The sequence below is a fragment of the Nomascus leucogenys genome, chromosome 20, assembly GCF_006542625.1.
Source record: "Nomascus leucogenys isolate Asia chromosome 20, Asia_NLE_v1, whole genome shotgun sequence".
Lineage (NCBI taxonomy): Eukaryota > Metazoa > Chordata > Mammalia > Primates > Hylobatidae > Nomascus > Nomascus leucogenys.
This window is the reverse complement of record NC_044400.1, coordinates 58,389,717-58,413,119: the sequence shown is the minus strand read 5'-3', so window position 1 is coordinate 58,413,119 and position 23,403 is coordinate 58,389,717. Positions and strand designations below refer to the sequence as shown.

The window sequence follows — 23,403 nt, the reverse complement described above, 5'->3', positions numbered from 1 at the left end:
GAATATTTGTTACAAAATACAAATCTGACATTGTCCAACATATGTCTCCTTGCATCTCTTATTGCTAATGAGTTCTGTTAAATGCTTGGAGTTGTAACCAGAGAGGCTCCTTGGACATTTGATTTCCGTGAAGTCTCACTAGCTCAATGGTTTTGTTTATACACACGTCCATAAATGTACTTGATTTTTGCAAAATATTTTAATGAACTAGTTATTTCTATATGCTTCAAGTACTCTTTTACTTATTTACTTGTTTCTTAATGGCATTTATTGAAGTACCTGATACTGGTAAATGTTAATTGAGATAAAAGCATAAAATTATAAAAAGATAGAAAAGAGGATATATAACTTATAATAAATAAGAAAATGGCACAAATCTCTTGACAGCTGTCTTTGTAATACTAAAGGCTAGCTCAGCTGAGGCCTGCAAAGAATACTAAGAATAATAAAAGACGTTTTCAGATGTTAGGTTTGGAGAAGAAACAAAGAAGGCAGCAGGTTATTTCTGATCCTGTAATGATAATAGATGACAAAAAGAATGTCAAATTCGATACCACCCATCTGATTCTTTTTTTTTGTTAGGAAAATAATTGTTTAATTGAAAATGGTAGAGCCAAGTTATTGAGAGATAATTGGATGAGAAAGGAGCTAACTGTTCTTAGTGGCTGGGATTTTTTTTAATCTTAGGGTGTATTTAATAATTCTGTTTTCATGATCTCTGAGCAATCTTGGAGACTAGGAATGGCATGTACAGGCTGGCAGGTTTTTTGTTTGTTTCTTGTTTTGTTTTTTAAACAGTTTTTCAGGTAAAATTGACATACAATAAATGGTTCATACTTAAAGTGTATAATTTGCTAAGTGTTAATATATGTATATACTCATGAAGCCATCACCATAGTCAGTATAATGAACATAATTATCATTCTCAAAAGTTTTCTCATGCCCTTTGTTAGAGGTGACTGAGAAGGAGCAGTCAGTAAGGAGAACAGGGCTATTGTGCTCTCCTGGAAATTAAATGAGGAAGAAAATGATCAGCTGTGGCAAATGCTTACTTATAGGCACAATAACATAAGAAATGAGATTGTCCATTGGATTTAGTAATGTTAAGGTTATAGGTGATCTTGACCAGGCCAGTTTTGGTGGAGTGGTGAGAGCAGAGGCCTGACTGGAGTGGATTTTTAGAGAGAAAGGGAGGAGAAAAATTAGAGACAGTCAGTGAGAATATTTTTAAGATTTTCTGCAAAGGGAAGAAAGAAATGGAGAAGTAGTGAAGTGAGGTTGAGAGTGTTTTGTCTTTTTTTTTTTTTTTTTTAAAGATGGGAGCAAAAGCCCAGCATGTTTATATGCCAATGGCAACAATTCACTGTGAGAAAAATGTAAAGGATGAATTAATTCCTGGAATGATGCCCTTGAGGGGCTAAGAGATTTAGTTTACAAGTGTAGGGATTGGCATTATATAGAAACTTGGATAATTTATCTGTGTCAGTGGGCAGAGATACAGTTTGAAAGTATAGACAATGGAAGGTGGTTGAGTGGGTTGTGGGAGTTGATGGAAGTTCTCTTCAAATAGCTTCATGAAAAATATTTTCTTTCAGTGAAGTATAGGAAGCAAAGTCTTCACTATGAAAAAGGATAGGAAGGAGGCATTGGAGTTGAGGATCAAGAAGATATGAAATAGAATGGGAGAGTGAATAGGCTAGAAAGTTATGGTATGTTTGGCTGGCAGCATTAAGGGTTCAGTTGCGGTCTGTGGTTATTAATTTAAAGCATCATGATTAGCCATATTGAGATACAGAGTAGTTGAAGAATTAGATTTAACCAGGTTATAGCTTTGCTAGCCAAGTATGATGAAATAAGAGAAGGGCAAGGAAGTAGAGGGTGTCTGTAGGTGAGTGATTATGAGTGGCCATGGGTTAAGGCTGTGAAAGGAAGCAAGAGAGGACATCAAAGGGTGAGGGGCAGTAATCTATGCAAGAGATGTTGGTGGCTTAGAAAAGGGCAGAGTCTGGTTAATATTTTGAAGATAGAGCCAGATTTCCTGAAGTTGGATGGATGTGTGTGGAAAGAATAATCAAGAAACAGTTTTTGACCTGAGCAATTTTAGGAATGGTGTTGCTGTCAACTGATGTGCTTAGTCCTTTCTTACAGTCTTGGCCGTGTTTTGTTGATCCTTATAAAAAAGAGAAAATTTTGTAGCATAATTAACATAGAAAAATATAAATCAGCTAAATCCATGGTCATGTATTAAATTTCTATACTGATTTATTTATTCAGTAAATACTTACTGAGTGCTATGTGCCAAGTGGTGTTCTGGGTGGGAATATAGCACTGAACAAAACACATACATCAAGAACTTGCATTACTTTTAGTTCACACTGAGAAAATAGCATTTTGGAAAATGTATGAGATAAAAGGGATTACTGTATCTTAAATTATATTGTTCTTGTATTTAACTGTTAATAACTGGTTTAGTTGGCTGTTTATGTGTGTGTGCATATGTATATATACACACACATATATATATACATAAAATATATAGACATAAAAATACATATAAGGCCAGTTTTATATCTTTAATCCAGAAATTTATGAAGTTATTTTTAAATCATCATTTTTTTAAAATTAAGGTATTATAGAATACTGTGCAGCCATAAAAAGAACAAGATCATGTCATTTGCAGCAACATGGATAGAGCTGGAGGCTGTTACCCTAAGCGAACTAATACAGACACAGAAAACCAAATACTGTATGTTCTCACTTATAAGTGGGAGCTAAACACTGAGTACATATGGACACAAAGAAGGGAACAACAGACGCTGGGTCAACTTGAGAGTGGAGGGTGGGAGGGAGGTGAAGATTGAAAAACCACCTATTGGGTGCTTTGCTTATTACCTGGGTATTATGCTAATCTGTACACCAAACCCCTGTGACACACAGTTTACCTGTGTTACAAACCTGCTGAGGTATCCATGAACCCAAAATACAAGTTTTTTTTTTTTTTTAAAAGCTATTGCAGTGTTTCAGCAATAGGTAATACAATGATTGGACTAGTGCAATCATAATGAAGATGGGGTGTCATCTCAAAAAAATTTAAGATATTAATAGTATATTCTAAAAAATATAAAATGTTAGTAAATTTGAGGGCTAATGAATTGGAATTTATTTTACAGTTTGTGGACCACATGAGAATACCTTTTTTTCTTTCCTAGCACGTGATACCTCATTTGGACTGGAAATGATATTCTGTAGATTGATTGCCTGAGCAGTTTCCAAAGTTTAAAGGCACACTGAATGTAAGAAATTATGCTAGTATTAGGCATATGCAGTGAAACCCCGTCTCTACTAAAAATACAAAAAAACTAGGCATGGTGGTGGGCGCCTGTAGTCCCAGCTACTCGGGAGACTGAGGCAGGAGAATGGCGTGAATCTAGGAGGTGGAGCTTGCAGTGAGCCGAGATCGCGCCACTGCACTCCAGCCTGGGCGACAGAGTGAGACTCCATCTCAAAAAAAAAAAAAAAAAAGCATATGCAGAAAACATTGCATGTGCTTTGGTGTAATTGTTTTGGGTAATTAGTGAGTGTCAGGCATTTGGGATAGTGGCTAAATTGTTGGAGTGAGTGTGGATATCTTCCTAAGGAGAATTTTTTGAATAGGAAGCACAATATTAACTTATATGCATATATTTTGATGTATTAATTAAATTATTTCATTATTTTTAGTGTTATTTTCAGTAAAACTGGGTGTTGAGAGTCCCTAAATCATTATCATGGAAGAGTTGAAGTAAACACTTAGAACTATATAGTTCTAACTATATAGTATAAAAACATTATGTGAAAAAGGATGGGTAGAAAGGACCATGGTGAAGAATGAAGTTAGTGATCTTGGAGTTAGCTGTCACTTTTCTCTTAAACTATTAAACAGATGCTTTGCCTGATTCAGCTTTTGCGTGAAGGCTTTTTGCAGGCTATTAACAAGTACTGAAGTCTCCATTTTCTCTCTCTTGCTTTTGGATGTCTTAAAGAGGCTATTAAAAAAAAAAACTCAGAAAATAGTTTCTTTAACATTGAGAGACACAATTACATTTTCTGCTTTGATGTTTTAATTATCAATAAAGATTTCAGTACACTTTGCAACTGTGCATTACTTTAGAGCCGTGTGTGTTGGAAGCTAAATTTTCGTAACTTTAATATGGAAGGGTTTTGTAAGACTTCCCCCTCCCCAAACAAAACAAAACAAAAACAAAACAGAGGCTTTCTAGTTTTGGAGGTTTATTCATGAGAAAAGGGATTGGTTGGCTGTTTCCATGTTTTATAAGCAGTTCCCAACTTAAAAATACTTAATTTACAAATGTCATTGAACATCAAGTCCCTGGTCTGGCCTCATTTCCCTTGCTGTGCTGTTGGCACAGTGCACATATGTCTGATTCTCCCCTCTTCCCTTATGATTGTAGCATAGCTTTGTAAATCTGTTAGTTTGGAACAGTACGCGGAAGGGGAATTATCCATTTTTGTTGCTGAGAGCAAATTGGTGGGACTCTGCTTCTCAGTTGGAAATGTTTTCACTTAGAAACATTAAGAACTTTTAAAAATAATTGTTCAAAAAAAATCCAGTAAACACATAGCAACACTTACGTCTCAAATGAACATTTCCTTTTTGAAAATAGTGCTTTGGAGGTTATACTTCTAGGAAGTGATAGCTTTAATGAACCTGCTTTTAGAGTTGGGTATTTTTTGGGTGTTTTGGAATTTACTTTCACGATATTCTTTTTTGGGTATTTTTAAAACTAGAAAACCTTTTTCTTGACAGGTCGTGAGATATAGGGAAAGATAGAGTTCTTTGGATTTGGACAGACCTGGGCTGAATTTCAGCAAAGCAGTTAACCAGGTGTTTAACCTTGGACAAATTACTTTTCCTGTGAGAACCTTGGTTTAGTCATCATGAGAAGTGGTAGTATGAGACTAACACAGCATTTGAATTAGATAGTCAAGTAAAGCACCCAGTCATTTTGTTTGTTTGTTTGTTTTGAGACAGTCTTGCTGTCGCCCAGCCTGGAGTGCAGTGGTGCAATCTTGGCTCACTGCAACCTCCGCCTCTTGGGTTCAAGCGATTCTCCAGCCTCAGTAGCTAGGATTATAGGCACATGCTACCATACCTGGCTGATTTTTGTATTTTTAGTAGAGACAGAGTTTCACCATGTTGGCGAGGCTGGTCTCAAACTCCTGACCTCAAGTGATCCACCCGTCTCAGCCTCCCAACGTGTTGGGATTAGAGGCGTGAGCCACTGCACCCGGCCACAGTCATTGTTTTATATAATACAGTAAATGCTCTATTTCCACTTTTATCTCTCTCTTTGTATTTTAGACTATATTTGGTTTTGGAATCAGTCAAAAGATTTATAACAAAGTCTAATTTTCATTCTAAATGAAAGAATGATATTTTTGGGCCAGGCACGTTGGCTCATGCCTGTAATCCCAGCACTTTGGGAAATTGAGGCATGAGGATTGCTTGAGCCCAGGCATTTGAGGCTGCAGTGAGCTATGATTGCGCCACTGCTTCAGCCTTGGCAACAGAGTGAGACCTTGTCTCTTAGGAAAATAAAAGGTATTTTTGATAACTGTTAAGGTAACAGTAATATAACAAAAAGCTAGACTTAGATTTCAGGAGACTTCGCATTGAATTCCGACTGTGTCGTTTATTAACTAATTACTGTAGGCACCTTACTCCTCTCTCTCCATGATAGTATTTAGTTATCTATTGAGTTACAAATATGTGCCATACCCTGTTAGGTGTTTCATACATTGATATATCATGTAATTCCAACAATAGCCTTGCAAGGGTGCTATTTTTCCATTCTGCAGGTGAGGAAATTAAGGCAAAGTAGTTATAACTTTCCTGAAGTTATACAGTAAGTGGCAGGGTGAGAATGAATTGAAAGTTCCTTTTTTCTCTATGGAGTATTCAACCTTTCTCATCTGTAAAATTATGATACTTATTTTATTTTGCATGATTGTTGTTAAAAGTCCTTGTACTGAGAGAGAAGTAAAACAATGTATTGCACTTGGATCAGTGCCTGGAACTAAGAACAATATTCTCTTTATTTCTCTAGTGTTGATATAGTTAAGATAGTATTAATCATCTTTGTTCACTGTAGCTTGTGTTTGGTTGTAGCTTTTATTGTGGTAAAATATACTTAACATAAAATTGATCATTTTAACCGTTTTTGAGCGTACAATTTCAGTAGCACTGCGTACATTCATAATGTTGTGGTTGTAGCTTGGAATTATCATATTCTGCCTTCCAAAACAACACAAAATAAATAGAAATAAGCAAAGCTCTTCCACTACTCTGTGCTCATAACATTGTTAATGAAAATGTTAGTATCATGAGCTAGGGTCTCAAAAGGGCCAGTGCTACTTGGAATCCTGGTTCTTAATTATTTTGGTCACTTTGGTTTCACTTGTATAAGTCAATGAGATTTTTCTGATCTTTGGAGAGAAGTTGAGAACTGCCTCTGTGATTCTATATATGTGTGCACCCACATCTTTTGCTTAAGACGTTTTTCATTAAATTTTCAGTAGCATCCCTGGGAACCAGGAGTCAAGAAATTTGCATGCACCTGTTTACTTTCTTTTTTTGCACCTAGTCAACTATTTTCTAAGATAATGACAGATGCTACAATGTTATATACAGAAACATCATTGTTTTCTAGGAATTTATAGTATAAAACAGTGGAGAAAATTAGAAAGCTGGCTGGGCGCGGTGGCTCACACTTATAATTCCAGCGCTTTAGGAGGCCAAGGCAGGCGGATCACTTGTGGTCAGGAGTTCAAGACCAGCCTAGCCAAACATGGTGAAATCCCATCTCTACTAAAAAAAACCAAAAATTATCTGAGCGAGCGCCTGTAATTCCAATTAGTTGGGAGGCTGTGGCAGGAGAATTGCCTGAACTCCGGAGGTAGAGGTTGCAGTGAGCTGAGATCATGCCACTGCACTCCAGCCTGGGTGATGGAGTGAGACTCTGTCTCAAAAAAACAAGAAAACAAAAAAACAAACAAAAAGCTAAACTAAAATAAAAAAAATTAGATAGCTGTCAGTGAATGTAGAGATAAATACAGCTGTATGAATACACCTACTTGTTTATTTAGATACACTGAACTGAAGGAACATATTGGTTAACCATGAATATAAGTGTAGATACTTTTTGGATAGAAGAGTATGTTAGTAAATGAATTGCATATTAGTAAGACAGTTGTTGAGGTTGTTGAGGTGGAGGCATTACCTTCTGGTTCCTACCTTTAGAGAGGTTCTGAGATTAGTAGGAATTTAAGTTGCTTGGTGGTGGTGTGGTGGGGTACAGATGGGGAAATATGTAGGAGTGAAATAATCAGAATATGATAACTTCTTAAATGTCTCTGGAAGGTGGGAAGGGACCTAAGGAATTGAGTTTGTATGATAGTCTATTTAAAACATTTGAGGTTGGGTGCAGTGGCTCACGCCTGTAATCCCAGCACTTTGAGAGGCTGAGGCAGGTGGATCACCTGAGGTCAGGAGTTCGAGACCAGCCTGGCCAACATGGTGAAACCCCGTCTCTACTAAAAATACAAAAATGAGCTGGGCGTGGTGGCGGGTGCCTGTAGTCCCAGCTACTCAGGAGGCTGAGGCAGGAGAATCGCTTGAACCCAGGAGGTGGAAGTTGCAATGAGCTGGGATCACACCATGGCACTCTAGCCTGGGCGACAGTGTGTCTCAATAAATAAATAAATAAATAGCGTGTCTCAAATAAATAAATAGTGTGTCTCAATAAATAAATAAATAAATGAAGTGAAATGAAAAAATGAAATAAAACATTGGAAAGGTATAGATGAAGTTAGCAATTATTTAGGGGAACTTTTAGCTAACAATCAGGGGAAACTACTTTGTTTTTGCTAGGGTCCAGGTAAATTAGCAGGTACTTTTTATGCAAAGTGAGTGATTACAGAGATTCAGAGTTCTAAGAGGCAGTCATCAGTCAGAAGGAGTTTTCACCAAAGGTCCTGTATTTTCTGTTTAGAGTAGTACTTAAGCCATAATCACAGAACATCTGCAGTGGTTTCTCAGCCCTCTGTTGGTAAAGTCTGTCTCCTTTAATTGTTGAACTTTTCAAAAGTCTGAATAGATAATCAGAGATTATCTAGAGTCCTCTGCCTGCATTTTTATAGCATACCTGGTATAGCATTTGGTATACCTAATCCAGTTACAACTTTCCCTTTCTCATTTGCTGTTCTAGCGTGTAGTATATGCTCTCAATAAATATTAGTATTTTTTGAATGCCTATCATCATGTAATAGGTAACGTGTATAAAAGGCTGAAACTCGTTTTTCTCTAAAAAATATGCAGCAGCTTTTATTATTTATGCATTACTCTTTTTGGAGAAGTAGCCATTAGTCCTGTTATGTGCTAGGTGTTTGTAGTATGCTAGATACTGGAAATATAAGGGAATACTAGGAATATGAAATAGACTTTGCCCTGGAGAGGGTATCAGAAGAGAAGGAAGACATTATTCACTCTCCTTTTGAGTTTGAATCAGGTCTTTGGTATATTGAAAAATGACACCTGAAAATTTTCTCGAGAATTTACTCTGAAAATACTCACATTGAATATTTGAAGTATTGAAGTATTTGATTTGGTAAATGCTTGAGCAATTAGTGGAAGTACTAAATACAAACAATACTTATTTAAAAAGTTCTCTCTGTGGTAGTAATTAAGAAAATCCTAATCATGAGATTCATTAAATAGTTGCCAGCGTGGTAAGCCAAGTTCTCGGCGGCATATGCTGTTAAACACTGTTAGTGGGCTGCAGTCCTTAGTTTGTGATTGAGTCACCTGGCTCCCCTTCTTAGTTGTTCTTTTCTGCATGAAATTTGCTGACTTAAATAATATTATAGGAGGGAACCTAGCTCTAAAGATTTCACTTACTTTTTTCCCCTTCATTTCTTTCTTAAGCTCTTAATTTCTTAAGTTTCTGAACTGTATTCCCCACATATATCAATTGACTAGGATGGCAAAGTATAGAATATGCTATATTTATTCCTCTAGTGAAGGCAAAGGGAATAGCATTTGATGCATTTTATAATTCTGTGTTTGGTGTGGCTCAGCTAGATAGATGAAAATGTACCTTTGTTTTACCTAGGATGACTTTTAGGCCTGAAATGCCAGTCATATTTGTCTGTTTTCTCTTAATATATTTAGTAGTCACTTCAGTATGATCTTTTCTTTCTATCCCCACTATCATTTCTGTAGTTTATATTCTATTACTTCTTGCCTAGACTGTTGTGATAGGCATTCTTTGGTAGCAAACATATGCTGTAGATTAAAAATGAAACTGACACATTCACCTTTGATTGCTACTTCACCTGTCTTGCTGTTGTTTCATCTTTCCATTGGGGAGTACTGTTGGTATAGCAGAGGACAGTTCTTTGTTGTGTGGGACTTGTCAGGCTTGTGCATTGCAGTTAACTCAGTATTCTTGCCCTCCACAACACCCCCGCCATTGACCGCCAGTAGCAGCTGAGAGAGGGTGAGTGAGCAGGGAGGAGGCCTTACCACTCTCAGTTAAGAACTAGCCTGCTAGCCAGTCTGTGCTTATTGTGGGTTCCAGAGCTCATCTTATTTCCTGTTTGTGTTTATTCTTGTTTTCCCTTTTTCTACTCCCAATTACCAAAATCCAGTTGAACTTTCATAAGGTCACTGAAAATGCAATTGCTTACATGTAAAAGGCAAATTATGTATTAGATTTGGTAACATACAATAATAATTTACATATAAGATGTATAACAGTAGTAATTATATATAGTAATACAGTATTATACTATGTATAGTCACTATACATAGTAATATTGTATAGTAATCAATAAAACAGACTTTATTTTTGACTTCATGGAGTTTTCACTTTATTATGAGAGTATGAGAGCCTTAAGGACTGTCTTAAATATTTTAAAGTTCCCCTTGGTTATTTTTGCATGGTATGTTGCATATTTTGTTCAATAAGTATTTAAACAATACTATTTGACAGTGAATAGAATTTATACTTTAGGCCTGGGGAATACTGAATAGTTTTAAGCAGAAGAGTAATGTTACTAGATTTCTACTAACTACTTAGGTTTAAATTCAGTGTTAAAAGGTGAGTTTTGTTAATTTCTCCATCCTGCTTTTCTAATCAGCCAAATTATTACTTGAAAAGCTTTTTTCTTTCAAACACTTTGGAAATCCAATTAGGTAAGTAATTTAGTAAACATATATTTATATTGAAAGTCCAGTTAGATAAGTAATTTAGTAAACAAATATATTTTGAGCACTTACTGTGTGCCAGATACTGGTTTAGGCACTGGGCAAAGAGGAATGATCAAAACAATGCCTGTGATCTCATGGGTGCATTATGGTGGGAGAGTTAGTAAGCAAATGAATCAACTCATATACTGCCCTGTGATAAAGCGCTATGAAGAAAAATTAAACAAGTAGAAAGAGTGAAGGAGAAGGCTATCTTACATAGGGAAATAAGACAGCTTCTGAGGAGGATCATTTAAGTTGGAATGAAAGGAGTTAACCAACCATGGATATATTTGGAAGAAAGAGCTTTGCAGATGGAGGAAAATGCAAGTTAGGGCTTTCAGTGAATAATTTATTAATGTTTTTTTCTCCTTTATTGTCACTTTAGGATAATCTGTAGATCTCTCCATGATCTGGCCTTCGCTTATACTTTTTCTGTTAATTATCTAATTAAATGGGAATAACGCCTACTTTGTGGGCAAAGTGAAATGTGTAACACTTAATTTTTATATAAGTATATTCTATGCAATATAAATACAAGGATGCTCCATATTGATAGTTATTATCACCCTTTTGTTATATAATAATCATTAGCTTATGTTCTTGCCTATACCTGTCTTCCTAGAGAACACTTGCTCATCTTTCAAGAATCAGTGTAAACGTCACTTTCTCTTTGAAGCCTTTCTTGCTGTGCATGTAGACATGACTATTCCCTTAGTTTTGTCACCATCGTTTATTTGTATATCTGTCATTGCATCTGCCATCTTTAACTTTATTTATTTGTTTTTACCTTTTGTGTACCCAGCTTCTAACCTAGATTCTGGCATTTAGGTATTTGCTACATAAACGAATTGTATTTAGAAGCTAATTCATTTGGCTTCTAATATTTACATATACTTAAACCATTCAACAAATATGTCACTTACTGTGGTAGATACTGAGAATAAAAAATTAATACAATGCATGTTCTCAATCAAGTTTAGGGTAAAGTTATGATACAATATAATATACTTAATATAATGGTTTGTTGAAGGAGAGTGTGAATTGAAGTGGAGATAGATTATCTAAAGGAAAAGTAAGGCAGGAAGTATAGATATGTATTCTAGATTGTGAATATTATTCTGCAAGTGTCTGATGATCTCCTTCCACGGGGCACATTTATGTTTCTTGGTGCAGTCAGCTCCTCAGCCAGGTCCTGGCAATATCCGTGATAGCGGTACTTAATTCTCATGCTGGTGGCACTGACCCATTTATGTTCGTTATACTGACACTTGAGTGTGGATTTGGAGTTGTGAATACTTAGAATCCCAGTTGTCATTTTTAGGAGTATGATCTTAAGCAAGTTACTCATGAGTCTTATTTCCTCATCTGAAAAATAGAGATATTATCTGCCCCATACAGGGTTGCAGGGAATAAATTATGAAGATAAAATAGTATTGGTTTCTAGAATGTAGTGGATAATATTTCTTCCTTTTTTATTTTTTATTTATATATATTTTTCGAGACAGAGTCTCACTCTGTTACCCAGGGTGGAGTGCAGTGGCATGATCTTGACTGACTGCAGCCTTCGCCTCCAAGTTCAAGCGATTCTCCTGCCTCAGTCTCCCAAGCAGCTGGGACTACAGGAGTGTGCCACTATGCTCGGCTAATTTTTATATTTTTCGTAGGGATGGGGTTTCGCCATGTTGTCCAGGCTGGTCATGAACTCCTGACCTCAGGTGATCTGCCTGCCTCAGCTTCCCAAAGTGCTGAGATTACAGGCATTGAGCCACTGTGCCCAGCCTGTAGTAGATATTTCTTAGTGGGTGAAATAATTTTAATTCATTTTACTTTCTGTAGAACCATACTGAGCGTTTGGCTCTAATTACAGGAAAACAAGGTGGAATTTAATAATGGTGTTGATAGCTGACTTGGGTTAGGTCTCATTCTGTTGCAGCTGGTTCCTTTTCCCTCAGCGCAAAGTGCTGCTGTTAATCCAGAGAAAAGAGTGCTTAGCATATAATACTCAAAAGCTATATCACACTGTGTTGCATTTAACACAAGGTGAGGGCACTGAGGGGAGGACATTTGTCTTAGTTGTTGCCTTGTGTGCCCAGCACCAAGCACAGAGCCTGACATATTATAGGCACTCCATATCATGTTTAAATTAGCGAATGAATTCTGTTTAGATGAGGAAGATGTACTAGTGTGGAGTACCTGATGTCCACTGGGGCATTTTGGGTAGCTAAAGAAAGTGTCTATACAATATAAGCAAAGGAGAACAATATTGGTAGCAGTTGCCTTTGAAACCATTATAATTATAGGCACAGACCTTTTTTAGCAGGTTGTATATTTTAAAATAAGTATAGGCCCGCTAATTTGAGTTAAAATGATCACATGTGCTGAATTAACCTAGAAGGTAAACAACTAAAAATGAAAAGAGACATTAGAACAGGTAATAGAGTTCAGAATTCGCAGCTATTCTAAATTAGATTTGTAAAAGCCTTGAGTCATACTTTAAAGGAAATATAATTTCATGTGAAGAAATGGATCACTGTTGCCATAACTTCAACTCGTCTTTCCTCTGCTGCTCAAACTTGGCAAAACACCAAACCCTAGAGCAGTCTCATCATCTACCGTTTCTGTTCCTTGGAGGCATGGTCTGTTGAGTGCTGCCAGGCTGACTGTCAGCTGTGTCTCTCAGTCTTGTCACCATCCTATTCCACTGTCACCAGAGGGATCTGGTGAATTGCCATCATCCCATTCCATTGTCACCAGAGATTTTAAATGAATCTGGTTGTGTTATTTCCCTCCTTGAAATCCATTAATACAGAGCTTTTAGAGATCTGGCCTTTTGGCAATCTCCACCTGATCTTCTCTTTTCTGTATGTTGGTATCTCTGTACTACAGACATATTAAACCACTTGCATTTTTCTGAGTGTTTTGTGTTTTTTTTTTAATGTCACTGAACGTCCGATGCTGCTTCTAGGCATGCTGTTCTCTTTTCTCAAGCTTATCAACTACAGATGATTTAAAATTCTTCAAGTTTACCTCTAGAAAACTTTTACCTAACATGATACATTGTAGGAGTCTACGTGTCTTCCCTCTCACAAAACTGTGAGCTTTTTTGGGTATGGATACTCTCTTATCTCTTTAATTCCTAATGCCTGTCACTGCCTTGCACAGGATAGAAGCCTAGAAGTTTGTAATTTAGTTAATATATGAAGTAACAGAATTTATCAGAGGCTTAAAATATGTTCAGCTAAAATGGGTACTATGTGAGAAGTGGAGAAACATGGTCCCTGCCCTGTTCATAATCTTAGTTGTATGGACAAAAATGACACATAAGGCAATTAAAGCTTAATCAAGTACAGCATTAAGTGAGGACTTAGGTAGAATGATTAGAAAATGAAGATACAATCGAAAATTTCAAATCCCTTGACATTTCATATCTGCTTTTCACTTTCTCCTTAAATGTTTACCACTACTAACATGCCTATACCTTTTACTTATTTATCTTGTTAGGTTCATAGTCCCCAGTAAAATATAAGTTTTATGAGGATTTTTGTCTGTTTTGTTCACCATGGTATTTCTGGTGCCTGACATGTGGTAGGTGCTCATTAGGTAGTTGTTGAGTGGATTGAATGGAGTGCAGAGAAGGAAGTGATCACTAGGAAATAGTGTTTATGAAAGACTTCATGGAGAAGTATTAACATCTTGAAGTAGTCTTGAGAGAGAGTATTTTATTAGATTAGCTAGTGTTTATGAAATATGCCTGTTTAAGTAAATAATTACCAATTTTATTTTCCTATGACTTTTTCAAGTCATGTTGCTCCTAATTTCTCTTAAAGCTTCCTATGGTTATATGGTCCTCACTGTTGACTCCTCTTAGAGACTTTCACAACAAAGCCTATTTAACCAGAGTGAGAGATGCTGGCCCTTTCCTTATGTACCAGTTGCAATGAACACCTTCACTTTGTTTTTTAGCAGATTAAACTATGTGTAAAAAATAGGTGTGCTGGAGGCAATTACATGTTATATTCAGATCTTCACACTATATGTCGTTTTGGTACCTGAGCTCTTATCTTCTATTTTGCATCTTTTAAATAATTGCAAATAAATTCAAACTTATGGGCATATCAGGGTCTTGATTGTTCTGTGAATTCGGGATCATAATTGACCATTATGCCTCTAAGTTCTTGGATTTTAGCAAATCTTGACTGGCGTTTCAAATATTTGTATGTACATGTATTTATATATCACACAGAACTTATAATTGCATTTCCTACTTTTATAGTTTCCTTTCTTTTCTGTTTACTCCCCTTCTAAGACTAAAGAAATTAAAATTAGATTTTGAATTAAAACTATTAAAAATGTTAAATCACCAAAATATTTTTTCAGCTGTAATTGGAACATGTTAGGTAATATCAGTTTGAATTTTTTTTTAAATTAAATTATCTGTGGGCCTCAAATATTGGCTTCTCTTCTCCCAGCTTTTTTCCCCTAAGCACAGAATTAGATATTCTTACGCCCTTATAGCTGCAATAGATCTTAGTAAGTATCTCTACTTGCTTTATTTTAGGGATGAGGCAACTAAGACACAAGGACAAGTGATTTGTCCACAGTTAACTAATGACAGCTAATTGATAGTAGGGCCAGATGATAGACTAACTATCGATGAGGTAACTAAGCTGTGGCTAACCTCTGTCTTATGCTAACCGCTTTCAACTTTAAGGCCATACTATTTCTGGAAATATATGTGGTTCTGATGGCATTTTAAAGGAATATTATTGTAGTGACTTGGTAGAAGAGAAGTAAGTTCTTAGAATTTTGTCAGTCCACCAGTCAGCCAGACTGGTGTAAGTGAAGCTTCAGCAGAACTGTCCCATTTTGATACATAGGTTGTTTGCTAGTTATGTGCACAGGAAGTAATTTCCATCAGTCTGATTTTAAGCCATTGAAAAATGTTTCATGCTTTCTAACTTAGTTTTTGACAACCTGAATGTGAGGATTCACATATATTCCACAGGGAAAGGGTTGACCAGTAAATGTATATTAAAGATAACATGAAGAACAAGATTTTAAAAAATCTGGTTAGTCTTTTTCTTTTGTTTGTTGTTGTCGTAGTTGAACCTAAGAACTTATGTATTTTGAAAAAAGCTATATGGGTAGACTGTTGGATTATCTTAAATAGAAAAATGGAAATAAAAGGGTCATGTGACTATTTTACATTTTCTTTCCCTTTTTTTGGTGATATTTTCTAGGACTCATTTTGATTAAACTGGATTGTGCAAAAATAGCACTTTGTATTCTGTGATTTTTAGTGTTTTTTTTTTTTAAGTGGAAGGAGATCATCTGTTTTTTTGGTAGGGGGAATGATTAGTACATCATGATTAGTAAATATTCAGGTTGGATAAGAAGAAATGGTTAAAGATGTAGAGATTTTAGATAACCTAAAGTTAGTACTGGCATAACTCCTGGTTGTAGTTGCCTGATGTTAATTAAATTGGATTATTTATTTTTAGTCAGTTGTGTTCATATATTATACTTTTGATGTGAAGAATATTCTGCTAGACGTTTTAAAGTCTCTTAGTTTAACTTAGTCTGAAGTTTAATTCTGTTGGTTTTCTTTTAAATTATGCTAACTATAGCCTTTGTTTTGGTATGGCAAGTTAGTAATTGCCCTTTGTTCTCTTTCAGATCCCTGCATGTCACTGAGTCCACCATGCTTTACAGAAGAAGACAGATTTAGTCTGGAAGCTCTTCAAACAATACATAAACAAATGGATGATGACAAAGATGGTGGAATTGAAGTAGAGGAAAGTGATGAAGTAGGTGGAAAAATGTTTTCCTTGCTATTGTCTTAGAACAGAATGACTGCATTTCTGTTTCTAGTCTTCAATTTTCTCTTTCCTCATGTGGCTTATTGCTTTCATCTTCAACATCTTTAGTTTTTCTTTTTACATGTTAATTTTACCCTCTATAAACATTTACATGGTTTTTCTGTTTTTCCCCCCATTTGGATATAAGTCTTCCATCTCATGTTCTTGTATTTCTCAAACATGTATCCTATTCTGACCGTATTTTATCTATTGTTGCTTTACAAACCACTCCAAATGTAGTGGTTTAAAATGACAACAGTTTATTATTTCTCCTGATTCTGTGGGATCACTGGCCCCAGCTGGGCAGTTTTTCTGTACCCTTAGATGTGGACTGAGTTCACTATGGAAGTTGCATTCTCTTGGGAGCTCTGTTGGGGCTGGAGTATCTAAGACAGCCTCTTATTCTGTGTAATCTCTTTCTATGTTACCTGTCATCATTCAGGAGCCTAGCCCAAACTTTATTACAGCGCGGCAGCTAGTGTTCCAAGAAGGCAAGTTCCCATGTGCAAGTGTTTATCATGCCTCTGCTTGCAAATGGTTGCTAATTTATTGGCCAAAACAAGTCATTTGGCTAAGCTCAGAATCTGTGTGGAAGAAGATTCTACAAAGATATAGATAACCAGGAAATGTGATTCATTGGAGACCACCAGCATGGTAATTTACTGTACCTACTGTCTTTAGTTTTTAAGCATTCCCATTTACCCTACCGGTCTGGTTTCTGTCTTCGTTTCTCCCTAAAAGTTGTCATCTTTGAGTGTTGTCTCATTCTAACCAAATCCCCTGGTCATTTTTCAGGCCTCTTCAGTCCCTTTGTTGGATTTGTCACTGTTGAATTGCTTCTCTTTCAGATTATATAATAGTAAATTACATTATTTTCTACATTATTGTCTCATGTGATATAACAGTGACAGTGTCTAGTACCATTGTTATCTAACGGAGACATTCTCTGAAGATCAGTTCTTGGCTTGCTATACAAAACGTTTATTTGAGAATGCCCATCCGTTTTCAGGTTGCCCCAATTCCTCTATCTCTAGGCCAATCCAGATCCCTGACCTTTTGCTTTCTTCCTGATGTTTTTAGAGGGCTCTTACTGTTGCTTTAAACTTAGTATGTGTAAAATAAAATCCTGGTTTTGCTATTTTAAGTCTCTCATTGTTCAGTTGCACCTCTGGACCTATTTCTTGATTCTTCTACTTCTGAAGTAGATGTTGGCAGACTTTTTCTGTAAAGGGCCAAGATATGGGTTGAAATGTGTTCTCTAAAAACATATGTTGAAGTCCTAAACCCCAGCACCTCAGAATGTGACCTTATTTAGAAATAGCGTCATTGCGGATGTAGTTAAGATAAAGTCATACTGGAGTTGGGTGGGCTCGTAGTTCAGTATGACTGGTGTTCTGCAAAGAGAGGAGAACACCCTGTGGAGTCACAGAACAGGAGAGAAGATGACTCTGTGACAGTGGAGGCAGAGATTAGTTTTATATAACTGCAAATCAAGGAATGCTAAGGATTGCTGCTGACACCAGAAGCTAAGAGAAAGGCGTGGAACAGATTCTCCCCTAGAGCCTTTGAGACAGCATGATTCTGTGGACACATTGATTTTGAACTTCTTTCTAGCCTTCAGATCTGTAAGAGAATAAATTTCTATTGTTGTAAGCCATCCAATTTATGGTACTTTATTATGGCAGTACTATAATGAATGGAAACGAATACAGGCCAGGTGGCAAATTATTTAGCTTTAGTGGGCCATTGTAGTTGCTGTTGTAACTATTCAACTCCGCCACTATAATGTGAAGCAGCCATAGACAGTACAAGAACTAATGGGCATGGCTGTTTTCCAGTAAAACTTTATTTGCAAAAACAAGCAGCCGGCCATATTTGGCCTGCATGCCGTAGTTTGCCAACCCCTGCTGTAAATTAAGCTCTTGTGTTCTTAAAATATGTTCCTTTTACTTCCTTTCCCCACTACCTTTTATCTATTCTAGTTATTTGCTTGTTCTGTTCTAATCTAGGTATTTATTATCTTGTGTCTAGATTACTGTCTCTAAGTTTTTCCTTTCTAATCCATCATGATTATCATTTTGAGAGTGTGATAGCTAAGAGACTTAGTGATTTCTAATTGCTTATTAGGTAAGATATTAAATCTTCAGTCTTATATTTAGTGTCTCTGCATCAGTTGATTTCAGCTATTTATTGTGATTAAAATCATTCGATTAGAGCTCAGTCAGTACCAGTGATACTAAAATCATTACTTTCGGTTCAAAGTAGATCAATTTATATATTTATTTCTAGAACCACCGACTATATGATATTCTGTCTTACATAGCTTCCAACTTAAAAAGTATTTGAACTATATATTCTGTTGGTCATAAGGAAGACTGAGTGAGGTAAAACTGATGGATTATTAAGAGTTTTACTGTTACTGGAAAACAACGTAAACTAGTTGTCATTTATTGTGAGCCGTTTTATTATACTGAGTGGATGATTCATTCTCTCAACATCATTATCATTACTCCTTTTCTCTCTTTATATTATATTTTTATATTTATATTTTTATAAAATAGTGGTAATTTATAGAGGTAATTTATTCTCTAAGCCAAAGAGATTTTTTAAAGTTATTATTGTACATTTTCTTAGTCATTTACAATATGACAGGATTAGCTTTGTCAAACAAATTCCGTGTCAACTCTGAGAGTATACAGTGTTAAGTAGATGAATACTCTGTGCAGTTTTAGGTTTTAACCCAAAAACTGAGCTTCTGCAGTTTCAATGATTTGCTAAAATGGCTCACAGAACTCAGGAAAACACTTTACTGGTTTATTTTAAAGTTTACAACTCAGGAACATCCAAATAGAAGAAATGCATAAGGCAAGGTATGGGGGCGGTGTGCTCAGAGCTTCCATGTCTTCTTCATTCCACCCTCCCAGCACCTTGATATGCCCACCAGCCTGGAAGCTCTTTGAATCCTGAACCTTGTAACAGAGTTTTTGTAGAGCTCAATTTTCCTGGAGGTCAGTGGGTGGGACTTAAAGTTACAAACCTCTAATTACTTGGTCTTTCTAGTAACCAGCTTTATCCCGAAGCTATTTAGGGCCCTATCCTAAATCACTTTGTTAGCATAAACTCAGGTTGGTGGATGGGGGCAATAGTGAATAACCAAAGACTCACCTATCAGGAAATTTCCAGGGTTTTAGGATCTCTGTGCCTGGAACCTGGGACAAAGACCAAATATATTTCTCATTATATATATTATATATTAACATGTCATTAATATAAATAAAATATTATATAATATACATTATGTAATTATAAAATATATTAATATATAATTATTATATATTAATATATTTCTTAGTCTAGTGCTGCTATAGCAGGGTACTATAGACTGGGTAATCTATAATGAACAGAAATTTATTGACTCACAGTTGTGGAAGTTGGGAAGTCCAACATCAAGGTGCTGGCAGGTTTGGTTATTCTGATTTCAGGATGGCTCCTTGAATGCTGCGTTGCCCAGAGGGAGGACTGTTTTCTCTTTATGGGATGGAAGTAGAACGCCCAAGGGGCAAAAGGTGTCTAACTTTCCCTTTTATAAGGGCATTAATTCCTCTCCTGAGGGTTGAGCCCTTATGGCCCTATTACCTCCCAGAACCTCCCTATTTCCTCTTACTTCCTAACACTGCCACAATGGCAAATTTCAATATGAGTTTTGGAGGGGACAAACATTCAAATCATAGCACACCACAATTACAAAAATATTTAAATATGAAAAATAGCAGAAATCCACATTTCCTGAATCATTAAAAATACCTTCAAAGGAAAGAGCAGTTAAAAGTGTGCATGATATATACACAGAGAAGGTATCAAGGAAGCTTTTGCAGATATTTGAGAGCCTATTTGTAATTGATTGCATTATAATTCTTAGAAGTACAAGTTATTTTAATCTTTTTTACCTCATCAGATACACTCTTTTAATTTTTAATTTTTTTTACTTTTGTAGAGATGAGTCTTGCTGTGTGGCTCAGGCTGGTTTCAAAAGCCTGGTCTCAAGCAATCTTCTTGCCTTGGCCTCCCAAAGTACTTGGATTACAGGCATGCGCCAGCCTTTATCAGATATTAAATGCAGATGTGCAAAGTGTTATTACCGCTCTGCAAAACAAATTAAGCATACATGGCTGTGTAATTTATATTTTAGTAGAACTCTTATTGAGTCTTTTAAATTTCAATGGAATTTTAGGCATGTTGTAATAAAAGTTAGAACTAAATAAAACTTGGGTTTAAAAAGTAGAGCTTAGAATTCTTTGATATGAGAGGTGAATTTTAATATTTAAAAACAGAAGATGATATCTTTCTATATTTCTCTTACTATTTAAATGCAAACACAACATGCCTTTATATTTTGCTGTTACCTAAAAGAATGTAGAAATCCACTGTCCAGTGTGGTAGCCACTAGCCATATTTGACTATTGAGCATTCGAAGTTGAGGTGTGCTATAAAGTATAAAACACACTTGAAATTTTGAAGGCTTATATGAGAAGAATAATATTAAATATCTAATTTGAAAATATTCATTACCTGTTGGAGATATTTTAGACATATTGGGTTACATGAAATATAATATTAAAATTTACTTCCTTTATTTTTACTCAGTGTAACTTTTAGAAAACAATTATGTATGTAGCTCACATTTTATTTCTATTAGACAGCACTGATCTAGACTCTATGTGTGATGTGTTTGTATGCTTTAAAGGATGAATTATTAATTCTGCACTTGTTCTATAGTCCCTCAGTTCAATATAGGTGCATTTTGATTTGTATTTCTTGTTAAAGTGTCTTTTTGAAAGAAATAAACAATAATTCTTTTATGGACCTTTATTGGCCTTCACTAGGAAACTTTATAAGTTTAATAGGAAACCTTAGCCCAAATTTTAAAGTACCTAATTTCTTGTGATTTTAGCCCAAATTTTAAAGTACTTAATTTCTTGTGATTTTTGTTTTGTTTTGAAATGTTGCTTTTCTAAAAAAAATTCAGAAAAGTATTTAGCATTTGAAAATTCTGGTTAAAAACTTATTTTTTTTTTCTCTTTAGTATCCTCTATTTTGTACTTTGGTCATATGAAAAATTCTTTATTTTTATAATTTATTTAATATTGAGCTAATATCTGATGGCCTATTTTATACCAGATACTCAAATAGTTGCTTGGAGTAGATTAGGAACAAGATAGACAAAATCTGTGCCTTCAAGTGAACATTCAGGTAGGGCTTGTGGGAAGGAGACTAAACAAAATAAATAAGCAGGGGCAGGGGGATCATTATCAGTTAGAGATGATGGGGGCTGTAATGTTCTATAGGGTGGCAGGTAAAGTGAGGGTAACACTTAAAACGTATCATGTGTACAGTACTTGGACAAGTAAGAGAATAAATATCTGATAACTTTCCAGGGCTATGTTAAAACTGAATTTGGAGTACTTGGGGTGTTTCAGATGAGGAATAGGATATAAAGCTTTTGCTGTCTAGGTCATCGTCTTCTGGACCAACATAAAAAAGGTTAGATGTCAATGTGTGCAGAATCTGTGACCTGTTAAGATTGAATTGTTGATTGCATTCAAGGTTGCACGTTCTGTCAATTTTAGTGAAATTTTGGAAAGTGTAGGTATTTGATCAACAAATAATTTAAATAAGAGAAATTAATGGTTTTGTTGCCCTGAGCACAGCAGTGGAGTTCACATTGTTATTGCTGATTTTGTGACTGAAAAGTTTTATCATAGATGCTAGTGTGTATGAATTTTGTTTTCTGTTCTTACCTTTCCCTCTTTTTCTTTGAATGAACATTTTTTTCATTCCTTTCCTTGTTCTAGTTTTTCTTTGTTTTTTTTTGTTTTTTTATTTTTCATTTTACCACCTGGAATAGGTAGTTTTAGAGTTTTTTTCTTATCAGTTTGTCTGATATACATATATAAAACAAAATCAACTTTAAGACCTACTTATCTGAAAAGTCCATTGTACCTAGTATTTCAGTATTCCTTATGTTACGTATGCTGCGTTCACAATACCTTTGCCATAATTTTTATACCTCTTGGAAAGCTTAGTTAACAACACAGATGTATCTGTGGAGAGTTACTTAAGAAAATAGGCAAAATTAGGATTAGACAAAAAAGAAGGCGATGCATTTTAAAATTGAGCAATGTGTTTTGAATTATGTTGGGTATTGTGTCCAAAAGATTAAACACATCTATTTTTTGCTGAAGTTTTCTAAGGTTAACTTCTAACTTTTGTATTAGTTTATCGCTGTGTAACAAATGACCCCAAAACTTAGTGGCTTAAAGCAACACACATTTCTCATTTCATGGTTTCTGTGAGTCAGAAATCTTAGTGCAGCTTAGGTGGGTCTTCTGGCTCTGGGTCTTTCACAGGGCTGCAATTAAGATATCGGCTGGGGTTGTGTCATCTCAAGGCCTGATTAGGGGAAGATCCACTTAAAAACCTACTCATATAGCTGTTAGTCTCACAGGTCCTCAATGGCTATCGGAGATACCAGTTTTCTGCCATATAGGTCTCTCTGTAGGCAGCTTATAACATGACAATGGGGTTCCCTCAGCCCATTGTCTCACTCTCTCAGAGTGAGAGGGAGCTCTGAGAGAAAGAGAAGGGGCAGTAATGTGGACGTCATAATATTTTTGTGACTAATGCTGGAAGTGACGTCCCATCACTTTTGCTGTATTCTACTCATGAGAAGTGAGTTACTAGGTCCAGCCAACCGTCATGGAGAGACAAATACAAGGATGTGGGGATCATTGGGAGCCATTTCAGAGACTGCTTACCACAGTTTATTTTGATAATTTACTAACTAGAAATATTTGATGGGAGATTCTCAAGCCATAGAAATATAGAGTATAAAAGCAGTAAAGTTATAAAATCTCCTTTAAAAGGCTTTGTTTTGGAAATGTCCCACAATAAAACCCATTGTGTTCATCTTTGTAATAGGATATGTGTAGAATTTTAAAGCCTGATTAAAAGTTGTCTATTGAGTAGAGCTTTGCAGTGAATGGTGACTCTAATTACATGCACAGATGTACCAGTGTAATTTGTTTGACTGAAGGATCACTTGACATTCTTCTGAAAGAACAAGCAGGGCAAAGGGAAGGGAAGGGCATAGGTGCTAGAGAAGTCTTGCTGTCTGTTAGCTTATAACTACTGAAGTACTTTCCTGTATACTGAAATTTTCATAATTTCATGATTTGT

General features: G+C 35.7%; 1 protein-coding gene across 2 annotated transcripts in view; it reads left to right on the top strand.

The window, feature by feature from the left end:
• Positions 1–23,403, top strand: part of STIM2 (stromal interaction molecule 2) — a 163,354-nt gene that overhangs the window by 43,677 nt on the left and 96,274 nt on the right. For both annotated transcript variants that reach the window (XM_003258557.3, XM_003258559.3), the window contains exon 2: positions 15,986–16,116. In XM_003258557.3, coding sequence (XP_003258605.1) covers positions 15,986–16,116 — 131 coding nt within the window. The remainder of the gene's footprint in view (positions 1–15,985; positions 16,117–23,403) is intronic.